At 39.2% G+C, this 19120-nt stretch overlaps 1 protein-coding gene across 3 annotated transcripts in view; it reads right to left on the bottom strand.

The window, feature by feature from the left end:
- rabgap1l (RAB GTPase activating protein 1-like) overlaps window positions 1-19120 on the bottom strand; it is an 89999-nt gene that overhangs the window by 26043 nt on the left and 44836 nt on the right. The window contains exon 14 of one of the 3 annotated variants that reach the window (XM_061825201.1): window positions 3705-3818. In XM_061825201.1, the coding sequence (XP_061681185.1) occupies window positions 3705-3818 (114 nt within the window). The other 2 variants (XM_061825202.1, XM_061825203.1) reach the window with 2 other exon arrangements.

Genomic DNA, 19120 nt, shown 5'->3' with positions numbered 1-19120 from the left:
ACCCAATTTTGTTGTATCTAAAGCATATATATATATATATATATATATATATATATATATATATATATAAAATACATCTCATTCTTGCTGTGCAAGTAAGTGAGAAATATTGGGTATGATAATGTGAGGAAGGCAAGGCAAATCGTGGACGACCCAAGTGCAGGGAAGCAGGGAGATGAGGCAGGAGTCTCAAAATGATATTTCATTTACAAAAAACAACAACTCAACAAAGTAACAAAGAAACACTGAAATAAACCTACAACTGGAAACAAAACATGACTGATGATATAACTAACAGGGAGAGCGACCAGGACATCCAACAACTTTTGTTTTTATTCTCCTGACAAATGCACCGACATAAACGGAGAAACATCAAGAACTGAAAGAAACCAGTGAGCTAAATACACCCACAACAACCAGACAATGAGGAACACCTGGACAAGTGGCTGGAGGAAGCTGATTGGTCAACACAAGTTAGAAAGATTCACGAGAACACAGCTAATAACCACGCAAAGGCATGGAAAACATGGAACACAGGAAAACGTCGAAAAAAAAACATAGACCATGACAGAAATTATTGAAGTCTAATGTTGATTTTTTTCTTTGTTTTTTTTCCTTCTGAGATTTAACCTGTGGCGGCACGGTGGAGCAGCTGGTAAAGCGTTGGCCTCACAGTTCTGAGGTCCAGGTTCAATCCCAGACGCGCCTGTGTGGAGTTTGCATGTTCTCCTTGTGCCTTCGTGGGTTTTCTCCAGGTACTCCAGTGTCCTCCCACATCCCCAAAACATGCAACATTAATCGGAGACTCCAAATTGCCCCTAGGTGTGACTGTGAGTGTGAGTGAGACTGTTTGTCTCCATGTGCTCTGCAGTTGGCTGGCAACCAGTTCAGGGTGTACCCCGCCTCCTGCCCGTTGACAGCTGGGAAAGCCTCCAGCACTCACTACGATCCTTCTGAGGATAAGCGGCTAAGAAAATGGATGGATGGATTTAACCTGTTTCAATTTGTCTAATATCGGTACCCACTATCAGCATGAACATTACTACAGTAGATGTACGCTAAAGGCAAGGTGGAAACCAAGCATTATATAATCACAAACAATAACAATATTACATTAAATACAGTTTAAATGGAAAAAAAGCACAACAATTACCATGATAAAATATTAAATTGTGAAAAGGAAAATGAATTTTTTAACATCACGTGATTTAGATCTACAGTATATGTGCTGTAGATTTGAATGAATCAACAGCCAGAGCCGATTCGATCTCCCTTTCTTAAAAATGAGTGAGAAATCCCAGGCTTGATCAATTTGCCTAATTTGGGGTTTAACGTGCAGGCGATGTCTCGCCGAACTGTCTGGACTATGTAATCCACGCTGACATACTTGATGGAGTATAGTAGTCACACATTCCCAACTCATCAAGGTGACATGTTGCTTGACAGATGGATGGGGGAGGTCCTGGTGGGAGAAATCTAAATTTGCTAGCCTGACTACATAACAAGCTCAGCGGGGTGAAGGATTAGCTTCGACTGTAAAGCGGACACCTCTTTCATTACAACTCTGATGCGCTTTTGAAACCGTGTTCGCTCTATACGTTATTAAACTACACTTGTACAGACTATTAACACATGCTGGTCGGATGATGTATTGCAAAATGAATTACTTTGTTTAACACGTAAATCATTTGGTCTCATAAAGAAAACATTGGTAGCAAGACCATTTTCCATACTTCAAATATCCGATGCCGATAGTAACCTTGACTACAAAATCTGTTCTTCGGTTATATTTAAATTTTCTGGTGAATGTCCATCCATACTATTATCTTGGAGTTGTGAGTCCATGATGGAAATCTTTTTGATATTCTTTGAAAATTCAGTCAACCAAGAACCATGTTTTTTTGTTTTTTTTTTTGCACAACATAAACTAGAACTTTTTCTTAAAATCTCAGTGTCAAAAAGACAGAGTGAGAAACTTAACCCTGATTGCTGCAGGGGGCCTTCTTCATAGTTACTAGAGCTTGTACAGGTTAGATGGACGTGGGACCGACTGGAACAGTGACAAAGTGAAGCAGAATGTCACTGGAAAAGTTCACAGAGCGCAATTGACCTTTCTCGGAGAATAAAGGTTAGAAAATTAAAGACCCCGCACACAACAGTGACTAGATTCATGTGTAGATGAATTTACAATGGGTCCTGGATCCGGAGCTGTAACCCACTCATGCCTCAAGATCCAGCCAACCTTATCAGCAGCAAATCTACATGAATTTGCATATAAATGAAGGCGAGCTCACCACTGACCTACTTGGGTTCAGACCGGATGGAAACCCACTCTGACAGGTCCTCCCATGGTGCTGATAGTCCCCCCCCCAAAAAAAAAACAAAACAAAACAAAACAAAAAAAAAAGGTGTAAATGCTCTATTTCTTCCCTACAAAACTACATGTGACTTTTAGGTAAAAACTATGTGATGCATCAAAATGAAATATGTTGCCAGAAACTGAACATGAGAAAAATCAAGGCTGAAGACTCCCCAAAAAATGAAAAAGAAGCTAATTAGTATGCCAATTATTAGTAAAATTGCTTTCACAGTTATGGCGGCACTCGTATAGAAATACTGCAGCGTACTCTGTAATAGGACAAAAAGAATGATGTTGACAGTCCAATTGTATGACATAATTCCTCTATACTTAAAATCATTAATACTTTATGGCTTCTTGTACAAATTTTTTTCGTTATATGTTATTTTTTAATTTTCTGGAGCCACTATTGCTGCTGAAACAATGGAAATGACCATATTGTGGTAGTAGTAAATGTATATATATAAATATTTATATTACTATACACTACTTTCAACATACAGTCATTTGTTCTCAGAGGATGTAGTAATATATTGCATTTGCATTACTTAGCTTTTAAGGCAACTTGAGATTCTGCTTTTGTTGTCCCTTATTTTCCGGTTTAAATTTGTCTGCGTTTTTTTAATATAAATTATGTTGTATTGTCTTATGTTTGAGTTATATTTATGTGCAGTAGTGTGCTGTAGCTGTTCTTAAATTACTATATAAATAAAATGTAGTTGAGTTCGGGTATCTGTTGTATTGTTTTATTTATTTAGTTTTTTTAAAACTTGTTAAAAGTTATTTTAAAAGGTGACTATTTAGTCATTAAATATGATAATATACAGCGATAAAGCTAGTCAATACCAAAACAAACAAAGCTATATTTATATTTGCACAAGATAACACCTGCCATAAACATAACTGAAAAAAAATGAGCAAAAAAAGGAACATCTCGACAATACAAATTTGATTTCCATTGAGTTCCTTTTCCCCTTTAGTTGTATTACTTTGCACATACAAGTCATTTTTAGTCTTGATAGACATCAAAGGAGCTTTACAAAAATAATTTGACCTTGGAATCCAATTCCCGAGAGGTGATTTGCACAGTATGGAAAAGTGTTAGAAAATTGTCCGAGCTGCCCATTTGACTGATCACATCCAAAACATGTTGAATGCATAGAAGGGACAGTAATTGATACAGTAAAGTGGGCACAATTTCACAAGCATTCATCCATATTTAAAGTCTTTCAGGTTATTTCAAAGTCACCATTTAAAACTGCGGTTTTAGAAGGATAAGGGCCAGAGCAATTAGATTTGGAGAGACTAGCTTTTAAATTAAGGTTCACACTTTACTGTTTCATACCTTGCAGATCTTGTAGAGTGAATCTTGTCCATCTCCATCAGAGTCCTTGAAGTAGTCGTGTGCAGGGAAAGTACGGTGGATGTCTCGAGTGATCACCCCCTCTTGAGCAGAATCCTAAACATTTACACAGTACGGGATTAGACAATGTGTAGCAAAGACTGAAAGCAAAGCTTCAGTCAACTGCCAACTGAGAAATGTAAATAGTGCATATTTCCTTTTTTTTTAAAGGATTTTTTTTTTTAAAAGCACTAGCAGACATTTACTACACGCACAATATTGCCAAAAAGTACTGTACCTTGACCTATGCCACAGACTCTCATAAAACGTTGTGTGAATTGGTTTCGTTAGTGTCAAATTCTGCTAAAAAAAAAAACTATTCTTCAATTCAGCGGGACAAAAAAAAAAAATCAATTTAGCTCTAACTCCTTTATTGAATACTGTTTGCAATCCTCAGGTACACAAATCTGAGACACACAAGCATTGATACAGTGTGCACTCCTCACTCTCCGACACATTCATCTGAGCACACAGTTTTCCCTCCCACTGTTTTGCTTCAGAACTAAAACCTCACAGTAAGCCGCATAAGAACCAGCCCTGAGCCCTGAGCCCGACTGGCCTTGATGTGTGTATCAGAGACGAAATGAAGGCCATGCATAGCAGAGACCAGATGCGGGAGACAGAAATGTCATCTTTTCCCCTACTTTTTGAGGGGAAAAAAGTAATGATTTTATAGAGAGGCATTGTCCTTAACGAGCACTCATCTAGCCTTGTCCTTCTACGTTCAATCAACTTGCATTTTCCTCCCTTTCCTTTTGAAAGTGCATCAAACTCCTTGTTTAAAGTTCAAGGGTTTTGCTGCAAATATTCAGTGGATTTTGGCTAATCATAAAAATGACTAGATGATGATGATGAGGCCGGGTCGCCGTTGGAGACATACCATCTGTCGCAGGACTGTGCTGTTCTCGTTGCTCAAGATATTTATGTATCACGCTGGATGTACTGTATGTCTGGGGTCATTGATATGCTGCATCATTAATGTTAAACGCCTCCACTGTGTTACAGAGTTTGCATGTTCTCCCCACGCTTGGATGCGTCTTCTTCCCAAGCACGTTCCTAAAACATGTGCGTTATCTGAAAACTCAAAATTGCGGCGATGAATGAATGTAAAAATGTTTTTAAATGTAAATGTTTTTCTCTACATGCCCTGTGATTGGATGGTGACTATCCAGAGTCAACCCCGCCTCAAGCCCAGAGTCAACATAGGTCCAGCTCACCTTACCCGGAAATCTCATGGAAAAAAAGCGCTTTAAAAAATGTATCTTTGGATGAAAATGGCATGGTGGAAGACGTGTATATAAAAATGTCGTACACGTAGTCCCATTGTTCTTGTTACGTGTTTTTGTTTTTGGTTCATGCTACATATTATGGGATCGTGTTGATCTGAACATGTTTGGGGTTGTCCTGCTGGAATTACAAGGGACAACAATAATGCAGAAGAAATTATATACAGTAGATATTTACGATAAGTGGTGGTCTTGAATGTCAGAACTTCCATACAAATTTAAATGTTTTTACATGCAATTCGCACGTTGATTTGTACGCCGTCTGCAGAAAAGCTTGCATGGATAGTAATGTTTTAATGGAGGTGGGCATTCTGGGCATTATATGTTAAAAATGAGCCACAGAGTACATTGTTTGTAAGGCCAGACAAAAAGATTTATATGTATGAAGGCAGTGGGGCGTACGACCGCAATCCTATTTTTAACCTCCAAAAATGTAATCCCCTTTAATGAGATTCCAAAATAATTCAAAGAAGCAAAACAGAATAACATTATTGGACCTTAAAATTATTCTCATAAAAAATGCCGCAACGTAAAGAGAATAAAGAGGGTGCAATTTAAATATATGGGGCATGGTTTACAAAGCATGACTAAAGCAAACGTGGGGTAAGCCCATTTCTTTCATATGATATAAAAATGACTCATAAATGGGATGTTTAATTTGACATATGGACCAAAGAGGTTCCAGTTAATTTCTGGATGAATAATTGTGCTTTGTGCTACATAAAGAATTAACGTTTTGAAACTGTATTTCAGCATTTCGAGTTTCCTTTGATATTCAATGAAGTGATAATTTAATGTACATACTTGCCATATAAATGCCCTGCATTTAGTGAACATGTGTAAATGCTTACTTATTGTTACTAAAAAGGAACCACAACAATCTCATGATTTTTAAATGTGTACAAAAAAATTATAACCCCTGACTACTCATGACATTGTGTCCAAAGACTTAAATAATCTATGAAGGTACACAGTTGAATCTCACACAGGGATGTCCACATTTTATAAAACATATGCGCTGCGCTTAAAATAAACCATTTTAACTCAGCTCTGAACAGAGAGTACACTTACCTGAAAGTGTACTTGCATATTAATTACTTTCTAACCTCCAACTAAATGTCACCAAAAAAAATCACGCTAAAAGGGAATTTTAAAAGAAAGGCACAGGTCATAAGAGTTATGAGTGGTAGGGGAAAAAAAGAATTTAAAATTACAACTCAATCTTTTAACAAATGCAAATGAACCTCGACATCGCACAATTAGAAAGGTCCAGCAACAGCGTGTAGTCATCTCGATTTTATAACAAGAATGGAATAATAAAAGTAACTTTCAAACAAAAAAAGCCCAATTTTGACAGTCCCTTGGCAACCAATATAAAACATGCTACGTTAAAATCCCTGACGAGCCCCCAACTAATGTTTTTACACCTCATTGTTAACCATGAAAACAATAGTCCATTGAGAACTTAAGCGGTGATTTTATTAGGAAAATACATGTGCAAAGACATTTTTAGAGGTAGGTGCTCAAGCCCAAATTAGGGCATCCATGGCCCCCCAAAAATTCATAAAATTAAGTAAAATCTGTAGTAAATGAGCTGTTATGTGAGCATTTATTTGTAAACTACAATAAACAATGATAAAACTATTATTAAATGAGGTGACAATCAACAAAAGTCACGTTTTTGTGATACACAAAAATGAAACCAAACGGAACAATTTTGATACTTTTATTCCACTATTAGTTAACATCCAATAGAAGCTTTAGAACTCAATTAAGGAAAAAAAAAAATAGAGAGGCGAAGTGGAACGAGATAACGTGGTTGCATATGTGGACACAGACTCATAAAGGGGGTTGTGGTGGCATTCAGAATTAAATGAAACACGTGTTGAATGTGGGTCAGAACACAAATGTCACCATTTAAAGTCCCTCTGAATCATCTCAAATAAATGAAGATGGGAGCATACGTACAATTCTCACTTGGAATCAGTTAAATGCCCCTCAAATATCAGAACACATAGCGAGGAACTACTATCTGGGATAAAAGGGGAGGTGTTTGAGCACCACTTGGCGTCTATAAGGGCACGTGCCTGATTAGGAATGCCAGTGAATCAGAGTACAAAATACTCCTAAACAAATTAATATACACTATATCAAATACAATGAGCTCCCAACCAAGCTATCAAAAGGCCAACAACAAAAATCACAGTCTGCCCTTGAGTCCATGTTTATATATTCAACACAATAGAAAAAGAACAAAGGAAAACATGCCATAGTTTACTCTGGAGTTCGACTAATTAAGGACAAACAGGATAATACAATTCCAAACAAACTCAACCAAGTGGGCTAGAAACCCCCGCAGGCTCAAGCTGTACACGTACACACAGACCTACATAGGATGGGGGCACAGTAAAGATACACAAGCCTCTACGGTACATATTGTACAAGTACTGTTAGCTGAGCGCAGGACAGCCGTCATTGGGGTACCTACAGAATAACCCTTTTAAACGGTTTACTGGATATTTGTAAGTTGACAAAAAGGCATCACTGAAAGACAAACATAAGAATGGATCATGGTAGGAGTATGAGAGCCTCACCCAAGCGTGCGAGCCAGATAACTGTACCCCCTAACCTGTGATTGAATCCTGGTCCCATATGACAGTAGACATTGCTTGATGTAAAGAAATGAGACGCACGTGCACACAAACATGCATTACAGTCAGGGTGTGGTGGGGGGGATAGCCAAAGTCCAGTCCTGCGGGATGTCATAGCTGGCTGGTATGACCATGATGTCTGTCAGGGAGACTTTGGTGCGTAGGGAAAAGAGAAGAGGCAGCCGACTGTGTCAGCTTTGAAATATTATCCCCCCCTCCATTATGACTTCTATTTATTCCTTATTGTTTCTGCTTCGAAAATGTTTATCAAAATGTTGACTTGGATTCCACCATCAGGGATAACAGCGTGCCATTTGAACAATTTATTTGGCACACCAAAACCACACTTTTTCATCTTGGTTCAAGACTGGCAGTGGTTCGGAGTCACTGGGAAACAAACATGTGCCATCCGCATAAAAGGCAGCAGCATGTATCATTGAACTACCGGTGCAAAGTGTATATTTATGAAGAATTTTATAAATAAAAATGGAGGAGGACACAGGGATGTAAAACTTGGGACTTTGTGCTAAACAAACAGAATACAATGACTTGCAAATCATTGTTATCGTGTTGTTGTTATTATTGTCTTATCAAAATAATTTTCATGTTCGATTAAAAAAAAAAAAAAAATCAAGTTTTAAACAATATTTGGATGTACAGATGAAAAGTATTAGTGAGACTGAGGTTGCCACAGGACATTATTCAAATTCACTCAATTTAAATGGCTATTTATTATGTCAGAATAATATCTTTATTACTCTACGCTAGTGATGTACTGTGAGAGGCATAACAATTAAATGCGTTTCCATTAGATGGCAGAAAGTAGAATAAACCTGTGTATGCACTTGTTGCCATTCATACAACAGAATAAGTCATAGCTTGCTGGAAGTATATCATCTTTGTGTTATGATCAAACAAGCCCACAGTCAAACTGAGTCCATTTCTGAGTAAACTGAAACGAAATCATCAGTATTTTTGTCTGGTAGTGTGCTATGATGTAAAAATGGATGCCTTGGCTCCATAAAAGCACTGCCTTACGAGGTGTTTTGTTGAGCTGCATTTAAAGAACTTTAGACAATAAAATAAAGCAATAAAAAAAACAATCGTACATTAAATATCATCATAAAAAAATGCATTCGCTTATAAGCAAGATAACCACTGATGCACATTTTCCGTAATTACCATGCAGTTATTAATTAAGACTAATAAGTATCTATTTGACATTCAAAGTTGTGAACACTTTGATTTCATAAACCATGCACATCTCCGCTAATTAAAAGCCCTGTTATTCAAAAACTGGAACTGAAACACTTTCTTTCTCTGAACTTAAGATTGCTTCACTCTTTACGATCCAAAAAAACATCCCTTGTCCCTCTTACTGTTAGTGTGATATTTCACCTGTAATTCTCTTTACTCCTTTGCATACAGCATCAAAATCTGTAAAGATCCATGAGTTCAATATCGGGAAAAAAAAAAAAAATCTACCTTTGGATTTGAAAAACAAAACAAAAAAATAAATAAATAAAACAATGCTTGTTTTCATTAACACAATCACAAAGGGATAAATTGCTTATTAGTTGCTATCCTAAAGCAACAGTTTTTACCGACACACCATGCCGAACAAAGGGTGGCACCATCTGCAAAACACCCTGTGCAATATTTTTTCTTTCATAATTCTGTTTAATGGAATATCCCCACAATACTTGAATAGTTGATGCCTACGTGGTTGTAGTTTGCTGTGCCGCAGAACAGAACTCCATCATACTCGGCATTTTATTTTAAAACGCAGAAGACAGGAATCATATTCTTGTTTCAGCTAAGTACTGTTCAAACAGATATTTTTTGCACCGCTCATTTCGATTAGCGTGTCAACGTGAAACATGCAAATGCTGTTGCCGGCATCTCTTTAATCTCCGCAGGAGGGCGGAGGTGTTTCAGCAGGCACCGCAGCCTCATCAGCACCATCAATTTTCTGTCACACTACCCCAGTTCCACCTGTTCTATTAACACAAAACAAATGGAATGACAAAGAATTGTTTTCTGCAAACAAACCCATTACAAGCCACGGTATTTTTCTCTCCTCTCAAACTCATAGATGACCATGCGGTATTACTGTGGCCATTTTTCAATTCTTTGCCATCCTCTGTACAATGTGGTTTTTACAATCAGGCTCCAATTAGGTTAGCAAGTGTCCCAAAAATTGTACTCTGAAGACAGCCGGAGAAAAAACTGAAAGCTGTCACTGTCGCAGACAGAATCTGAGAGCTCAGCTTCTTCGCTATTATCGATGTTCAAGGGCATCTAGAGGGCACTAGGCAGAGTGTTTGTTCCATTCTTCGATTGGAGAAACAGAGCGACAGAGAATCTGCAACTGTGATAACAGTGGCCTGCGGTAGATGAAGTACTACAAGATCTTAACCAGAGGCCATTTTCTTTGTTTGTGGATGGTTCAACAAGTTAGCTCTTCATTGAAGCTTAATGTCACTACGATCACCCCAGCGAAAGGGGTTAATATTGTGTAGGAAAGGACTGTACATATTTATGAGGCAAGCAATTGGCCGTATACATGCATGCAATGTGCACTAAAATATACATGAAACATGAAAGGTCAGGACAAAAACTGTATCTTGCCTGAAAATACCAACCTTTGTTGCTCAAATGTCAACAAAGCCCCCCAAAAATATAGCTGAGATGAGCTGGAACACTGTATTGGAGATACATCAGGTTCTCACCAAAATCTTTGCATGACGTAATAAATACAGAAGTCATTAATAAAGAATTAGCACTGCAAAACAAGCTCAGCATTTCCATGTGCGTATTTGTTTACACTCTATGCACCTTTCAGGCATATCTCCTGCTGTCCTTTAAAGTGATTGACAGTCGAAAACAAGACAGATGGAAATACGGAGGGAATACGAGCGGTAAAGACTGATGGCTTAGAAAAGACATACAGAGAATGGCAAGAGGAGATAATGCGGATAGACGGAAGCGGGGAAGCCGAGAGCTTTAGAGAAAAGACAAAGATATACAGTACACACAGAAGGGAATCAGCGGCTTGCTTTAATTGTAGCCTGCGGGGATGTTGAGCAGAAATGATGATGAACTGTTACTCAGGCTCTTACGACTTGTAACTTACTTCACACACCAAGCGAAAAATTGAATGTTGATAAGTCCAAACCAGCTACGCATCAACACATCCTATCCATCCATCCATTTTCTTTGCCGCTTATCCTCGCAAGGTTCACAGGGCGTGCTGGAGCCTATCCTAGCTGTCAACGGGCAGGAGGCAGGGTACAGCCTGAACTGGTTGCCAGCCAATCGCAGGGCGCATGGAGACAAACAACAGCCACACTCACAAACCCACCTAAGGGCAATTTAGAGTGTCCAATTAATGTTGCATGTTTTTTGGGGATGTGGGAGGGAACTGGAGTGCCCGGAGGAATCCCACACAGACAAGGGGAGAACTTACAAACTCCACACAGGCGGGTCTGGGATTGAACCCGGTACCTCAGAACTGTGAGGCCAACGCTTTCCAGTTGAGCCTCCGTGCTGCCACATCCTATTATATGGTAAATTTGGAGTTCAACCAAAATTTTCTCCACGCTTCTGCAAAAGTATTTTGGGTAAGTATTAAACGCCTGCATTACTTCACGTGACCTACGCATTGCCCGGTGCAGCTGTCCAAAAAATGTTGCTGCGCGGGGAAAGCCGCAGAGCTCATCTCTCGTGATTGGCCCATCTCAGTTCCATGCTGGGATGACATACTCACTGTTCCTCCCGGCTCCTGGCAGTTTTGCAGTACAATTAAACGTATCATCTGGTGATTTCGGTGTATTTGTTCAAGCAAGTACGCTTCCACGGTCATTATTGTTGTTGCTTTGTTCCATGTTACAGCAAGAAAAGTAAAGGCTACGACTACTGGTAATGACCAAAATGTGCTGAGGAAACGGCACGCTATGTCGTCCTAGCCAATACCAGCCGTCGTGACACATCTGACTTGAAGAAGAACTAAGGTAAACTACACACAGGTCACCCACAATTGAGATTTTGGAACCTTATTTTATATACTTGTGGAGTTTTTTACAACTCATTCAAATTTGGCAGACTTGTGAACGACACTGTGATGTGTCAAACTGCAAAACTTTTTTTGTTAATTTACTGGATCTTTCAATGTAGAGTCTTGAAATGAAGCTGTGCCACACCTCCGTGACAGGAGCATCTGGATCAGTCAGACCTGAGCGGCGCAGTGCGGCGTGGTCGACGGGGCTCGAAAATCAGAACCTGCGTACAGCTCACATGGCAGCTGCCTCTAAAATCTAAACCAACGGCGAAAAGCATAATTTGCAGGTGATCGAAAGTGTTGTCAACTGTTTTTATTTCAAAATAACTCCACATGGTTCACAAAAGGCTTCTACCTAAAAAGTATTTTGTCAGGGCGGTATGTTTACTTTAGTGTCGGTGCATTTTTACCAGTATAAGTATTATACCAATGTATAGTATCAGCACTGATAGCAGTATCAATGAATATTATTATTCATTGATACTGAATATTATCATTATTTTTGAAGGGGGGTACTGTATATAAATATTTGGATTGAAAGTCGATGCCTGAAAGTCAGCAGCTTTTAACTTTGTGTCATAAAGCTAACATTAGCTCTCTTAAATAAATAGAGTAGCTAAACATTTTAAGAGTATTGTTACATTAGATAAATATCACAAGTCAAACGTAGAAATAGTAATTACTCCAGTAGGTTACAGTAAGTATTCAGTGAAAAAACTACTTAATCTGCTTATATGTGTGAATTTGTATCATGGAGCAGTTTTAAGCACTTTTTTTTTTTTTTTTTTTTTAAGAGAGGTTAAAAAAATGATAGCATGTTTTAAGTATAATGTGATGATGAAGTTGTCCTCATATTAAATCAACGGCTACATAAAAGATGAGTCATGGTGAGTATGAAGTACATCTTGTAGTCAACATGCCAACGTGCTGCTTTTGAGGAAGGAGCCTGTCCATCAAAACCGATACATAAATGTCCCTTAGAAAGAACGTTTACCACTAGCCTGGCCTCATATTTTGAAAGCCTCTTCATTAAGACGAAAGACGAACACTCAGGATAAGCAGATAAAATACACAGAAGCAAGCGCTCCATCATGCTCATTTGCCAATATTACATAACTCCCAAGAGGGGAAGGGGGCGCCTGGGAACTGGCTGATGTGAGGTGGCACACTTTGCTAAATCAACAAGACACAACTGACAGACACTGGGTCCAGGCTGCTCTCACTAAGTACTTCATGACAGTAGTGCCAGTCAGAAAGGCATCGGTTCGCACTAAAACCATGGCAACCACCACCACCACAAGTTATTTCATGAGTCAGAAAATGAGACAAATCGAAAACATTATAAATCACTTACACACACATACTGCATATTCATCCAACTATCTAGTTTGTAACATCACACTAATTTTCATTCAGAGTACTCATTTTACTCTTGTAGCGTGTCAGACCACATTTTAAGTATTCAATAACATCTTCTAAACATTGTCAATTGTGTTAAGATTGTGCATCATAAGGTTGGAATATCCATCAATATTGCCATCAGGAAGAACAGAGATTGATTTTGTGTGTGTAACAATCTCCCTCCCATAAATAAACCCACTATGGTTGCAATGGTGAATACCTGAAGTACGTAATTAGGTATTAGCCTGCAAGGTTTCCTTTTCAAGGTGGAATATTTAGGACATGAAGATAGGTGATATTAGAATAAATGTGTGCTCAGCAAACCTTGGAAAGTTCAGGTCAACAGAATGTGCTTCCCTGGCAAGTCAAAGGCCACGTTTATTTTATGGAGAGGAACCATTTTTCAATACAACAGTTTGGAAGCTTGAGGAACTAACAGGATATTATTAACAGTGCAGAGTAAGCTCTAATATGTGAGTAATATGAGGGGAAAAATCTTTTCAATTATTTGATTTTCATACAAACTGCAACCTAAGAGAAGTTGTTTATACAGTTTGGGACACTACAGTGGCTTAGAAATGTCTACACACCCATGTTCAAATGCCAAATTTGTTTTGAGACCATTTTTTTTTTTTACATCACAACCTCCATCCCCCGAAAAAACAGGCATTTCAACAAGGGTGTGAATACTGTATATATTTGTATCTACCGTATATGACGAAAATCCATGCAGCTCACCGCTGACATTGGCTCTGTCATTTCAAGTCGCTTTCGGCGGACTGTAAGATAATTTATTTGTATGATATTCAAAAGGACAGCAGCAAGGTAATCAAAAAACAGCGCTCCTGAGACCTTTATTCTTGGTTGTTGGCAAGGAACTTTCTCGGCGCCTCCCCGGAGGCTTCAGCGCGGGTGGCAACATCTGGCCGACTGAGCAGATTGCTAATTCATCTACCTTTGTAACTATGCCATGGCATTTTAATGGTTCTACATTCCATGAAGCAATGTTGAAAACGATATGAACCCAATTGAGAGTTGTGATTTTGCTTGGAGTTAACAGCATATTACTATGCTGGCAGCAGTATGACAAAAACTCAGTTTTACTAGTTACGAGGATCACTCCGTTTAGGCATCTTTGTTTCCTTAATTCTTTGTAAACGAATACATGCAAGGTGAGGTCTCAGGTTCTAAATTTACTGGAGAAAACACGATCATCTGCATTTCCCACAGAGTAAAGTACTAGTATGCATGCTAATGAAGATTCTAAGAAATATGAAAACATGCTCTACTGTACTAGTCAAGTCACAAAAAAAAATCCTCTCGCTATTGTGACATAAAAATAATTTGGGTAATCCTAACTGACCTAAAACAGGACAATTTTAATCTTATCATATCATGACAGTGTGATTGTACACAGTTTTAACCATTCTGATACAAATAGTCATTTTACAAACAGGCTGAATCAGTTTATACAATTCTGTACAGGTTTTTTTTTTTTTTTGTTAGATGTGTGGCCTGCGATTGCCTGGCGACCAGTTCAGGGTGTGCCCCCTCTCGCCCAGAGTCAACCGTGACCTGAGTTAGGTAATAGAAAATGGATGGATGGATGCACTGTATCACAAAAAAACACCAACGAATACTTTCAATCTCATTTACGCACTGTCTCTGAATGCACCTGGGGTCCTCATGTAGCTGCGACGCGCCTGCCATGAATGGCGGCCGTGGCTTCACTGAATCAGTTTCCAAATGCAACATTTCCCGCAGACATATGAAGGCTCATATTTAGTGTGTTCAGACGTGTTTTTTCCTGGAAGTCCCTAACAAAACTTGGCACTATTAAATGAAAATGAAGTTTCGTTCCAAAACCATCCTTTGATGGTAGAATGAACATGTTCTCAATTATGTTCAGCAGGCAAAAATAAAGTGAATACAGTTCATGTTCACACAAATTATGAACATATTTATAATATATACACACATATATATATGGCAGTTTAACACAATCACAAATAGTTGTGAAAAATACAGAAGACCAATGATTAGAAAAAGTGGTACAAATAGTGACATAATCCAAGTTCTCAACCGCAATGCAGAGTTTCAGACTTTTCAGGCAACATTCAACAACTTTATGACACCGAAAAGCAAGCAAAGTGAGATGCACTGCAGAAAGCTCAACATGAGGCTCCGATTGGGGATCACTGGACCTCCGTTAGTAATACAAATTACGTCAGCGTCACTGCACAATTGCTGATGTCACAGATAGGACACGGCATCTGTAATCTTTTTCCCTGGCAGTGTCGAAGACAATCACCAGACACTATTCTAAAACTCTGCAGGGTAATTTCTCTTTCTGAGAGACAAATGGAGAATTCTACAAAAGGTAAACACGACTGGAACAGACGGTGCACAAACAATGATAGCTGGAGGAAGACCCCTCCCGTTGCAACACTTGCCTCAAATTGTTCACTTATTGAAAAGAGCGGTTAGACTTGCTGATAGTGGGTTTAGTGATGCAAACTATAACTACAAAAAATAGCCTGAAATGACACTTTGAGTTCAGGTGGGACATGCCAGAACACGTCACCAGGGAGGCGTCCGGATCGGGTGCGCCAACCACTTCATCTGGCTCCTCTCATAGAGGAGCAGCAACTGTACTGAGCCCCTCCTGGATGTCGAACATCTCACCCTCTAAGCGAGAACCCGGACACCCTGTGGAGGAAACTCATTTCGGCCTCTTTTATCTGGGATCTTGTTCTTTCAGTCATGACCTACAGCTCATGACCATAGGTGAGGGTAGGAACCTAGATCATCCAGTAAATTGAGAGCTTCGCCTTTCCACTAAGCTCCCTCTTTACCACAAAGGACTGGTACAAAGTCTGCATCACTGCAGAAGCTGCACCCATCCACCTGTCGATCACCCCCTCTATTCTTCCCTCACTTGTGAACAAGACCTAAAGAAACTTCGAGTCCTCCATGACCTAAAGATACTTCGAGTCCTCCACTTGGGGCAGGATCTCATCCCGGACACGGAGAGGGTACGCCACCCTTTTCCGACTGAGGACCATGGTCTCAGATTTGGGGGTGCTGATTCTCATCGCGGCCGCTTCACACTTGGCAGCGAACTACTCCAATGAGAGTTGGAGATCACGGCTTGATGAAGCCAACAGAACCAGATCATCTGAAAAAAGCAGGGATGCAATAGTGTGGGCACAAAACTGGACCCCCTCTCCGCTACCGCTGCACCTAGAGATTTTCTCCATAAAACTTATGAACGGAATCTCTCTCACTGGAAACGAGTCCGACTTACTGCCTGCAGTATGGACCAATTTCTGACACAGGTCGTACAGGGAGCAAACACCCGTATCAGGGGGTTCTGTACCTCATACTCCCGAAGAACCCCCTGCAGGACAAGTTCACAAAACACATGTTGACTGGTTGGGCGAACTGCCATGCACCCTCGAGGATCCTGCTGAGGGTGTAGAACTGGTCCACTGATCCACAGTCACATGATTAATTATTCACAAAAATAATTTTTTACAATTAAAATGTGATTAATCAAGAATAATTAACTACAAAGCCTGTAATTAATTAGATGTATTTATTTCAGTCAGGTCCCACCACAAATATAGAGTCTATTTACATAATTATAGTGGGGAAGCGCCGACTGTGCAAAAAAACCAAGTGTGTCACAAGGCTTCATTTTAGTCACAGCCAAAAAAAAAAAAAAAAAAAATGAAATGAAATGGTGAAAACGAGTTTAACACCATATCTTATCAATTCAATACAAGATTGTTTTTGGTCCTTTCACGTTTTTAGCAGCTATACTCAAACACGTATGACGTATTTAGAATTCATTTTACAAGGTCTTTAACTGATATAAACGTAACCTTTATATCAGTATATGACATACAACTTACAGAATAGAATAGAATAGAATAGAATAGAAAGCCTTATATTGTCATGACACTGACAGATGCAACAAGAATGCATGCGCCTTTGGAGCATAAACACACGAAATTCCATCCACTGAAGAAATCCAAACACCACTGCAGAGCAGCTATATTCATTTTCAATCAGCCTCAGGCATTTCTCCATGTACAGTATACAGTGTTCCCACATTATTCACGGGGGTTACGTTCCTCACACCCCCGCGAATGATGGATGCTGTATTAATACACGCTGGTTACACTGTCAGCATGCATGCCAGCACGTGTTTTAGTTTGTATGCAAGCTACCACATGATGGCGCTCAAAGAAAGAATAGCATAACGAGCAAATAAAACAAATAAAAGAATGGCTCATAAATTGAGACAAAGCATGCACTTTAAACGGTATTATCATCCATGCTAGTTATGCTGTTGTGTTTGCTGTGGTGTGATAATTTTAGTTTTGATGTGACACCGTGAGTGTGTACGACATCCTCAGTCATGATCTGCCTACACAGGGAGTGTGTAAGGCAATGTAAGTTTCTTCTGCTTTCATATTTTAAATGCAATTGTTCCTCACTGCCTCGTGAGTGCCATCATACGGTATCTTATATACACGCTAAAACATGTGCTGGGATGCATGCTGACAGTGTAACCAGTGTGTTTAAGTACTTTGTTGGATAATAAACAACAACATTTGCAATGAATGTGCACATAAGGTGTACAACATTGCAAGGCGCCATGTCTAACGTGGCGCCTCGTCTATTAAGAAGAGAATTTAAAACCTTTACAATCGTGAAAATACGAGAACATTTAAAAATAAATATGGGAGACCAAATTCCGTGAATATGCGGGGCTGTGAACGGTGAACTGCGAATGGGCAAGGGCACACTTTGTACTAAAGCGTACAGGAAATTATATCGCTAAAGCATTGCTGTTTTTAAATTTAAGAAAGCGTTCAAACGTGAAATATTGATAAGTAGCATGGACGTAATCGTGAGTTCCCATCAAAAAGAAAACAAAAACTACATGGACACAACACTCACACAGTATAGGCAACATGGAAATCAAACTGAGCAATAAATGACTTTCATGGAACATTTACTCCACTGACGACATGTCAGTTCTGGGAAGGAACAATTTGTATCAGCCACCTGCTTCAGTCTGCTTCACCGGCAGTAACTTGCACTCTGAAATGGAGCCAAAATCAACGACTGGACATGAAATCCATCCATCCATTTTCTGTACCGCTTCTCCTCATTAGGGTCATGGGTGTGCTGGAGCCTATTCCAGCTATCTTCGGGAGAGAGGCAGAGTACACCCTGAACTGGTCGTCAGCCAATCACAAGGCACATAGAAACAAAGAACCATTTGTACACACATTCACACCTACGGGCAATTTAGTCTTCAAACAACTTAAATTTCATGTTTTTGCGATGTGGGAGGAAACCAGAGTGCCCGGAGAAAACCCACGCAAGCACTGTCTGGCTGATCACGCAAACTCCACACAGGCAGGACTGGGATTTGAACCGCGGTCCTCAGAACTGCGAGACAGATGTGTTAATCAGTCCCTCACCGTGCCGCCAGATAAAATACATTCAATACAAAATGTTTCATTGGTTGAGGTTTACAGCCTTGCATTTGTCATTATGTGTTCAGGAATTAACTCATTGATCATCATACCCACTAACATTAAAACAATGTTTAAGAAGATTTGTCAAGCAAAATAAGCATTGATATTTTTAATGTGTTGCAAAGTAATTACAAACACTGCAAACAACTCTTAATGGGTCCATAAGAGGTGTCCTGGCTGGTTTAATATGATAGATCACTAAAGTAGGCGATCCAAATGATGATCCCAAACGCAGAATCACCAACTTATTACAAGCTCCAACATACTAATGGTTTTGAAGTGGTTATTTACAGCTACATTTAGTACTTGTTGTTGCTTTAAATCATTATCTCACCTAATTACAAACAAATCATGTAGTCAATCTTTTCTGGCTTCAACAACACTAGCAACACTAAACAAAGAA

Source organism: Syngnathoides biaculeatus, chromosome 7, assembly GCF_019802595.1.
Source record: "Syngnathoides biaculeatus isolate LvHL_M chromosome 7, ASM1980259v1, whole genome shotgun sequence".
Lineage (NCBI taxonomy): Eukaryota > Metazoa > Chordata > Actinopteri > Syngnathiformes > Syngnathidae > Syngnathoides > Syngnathoides biaculeatus.
Note: the sequence above shows the minus strand (reverse complement) of the source record. Positions and strands in the feature narration are given on the sequence as shown.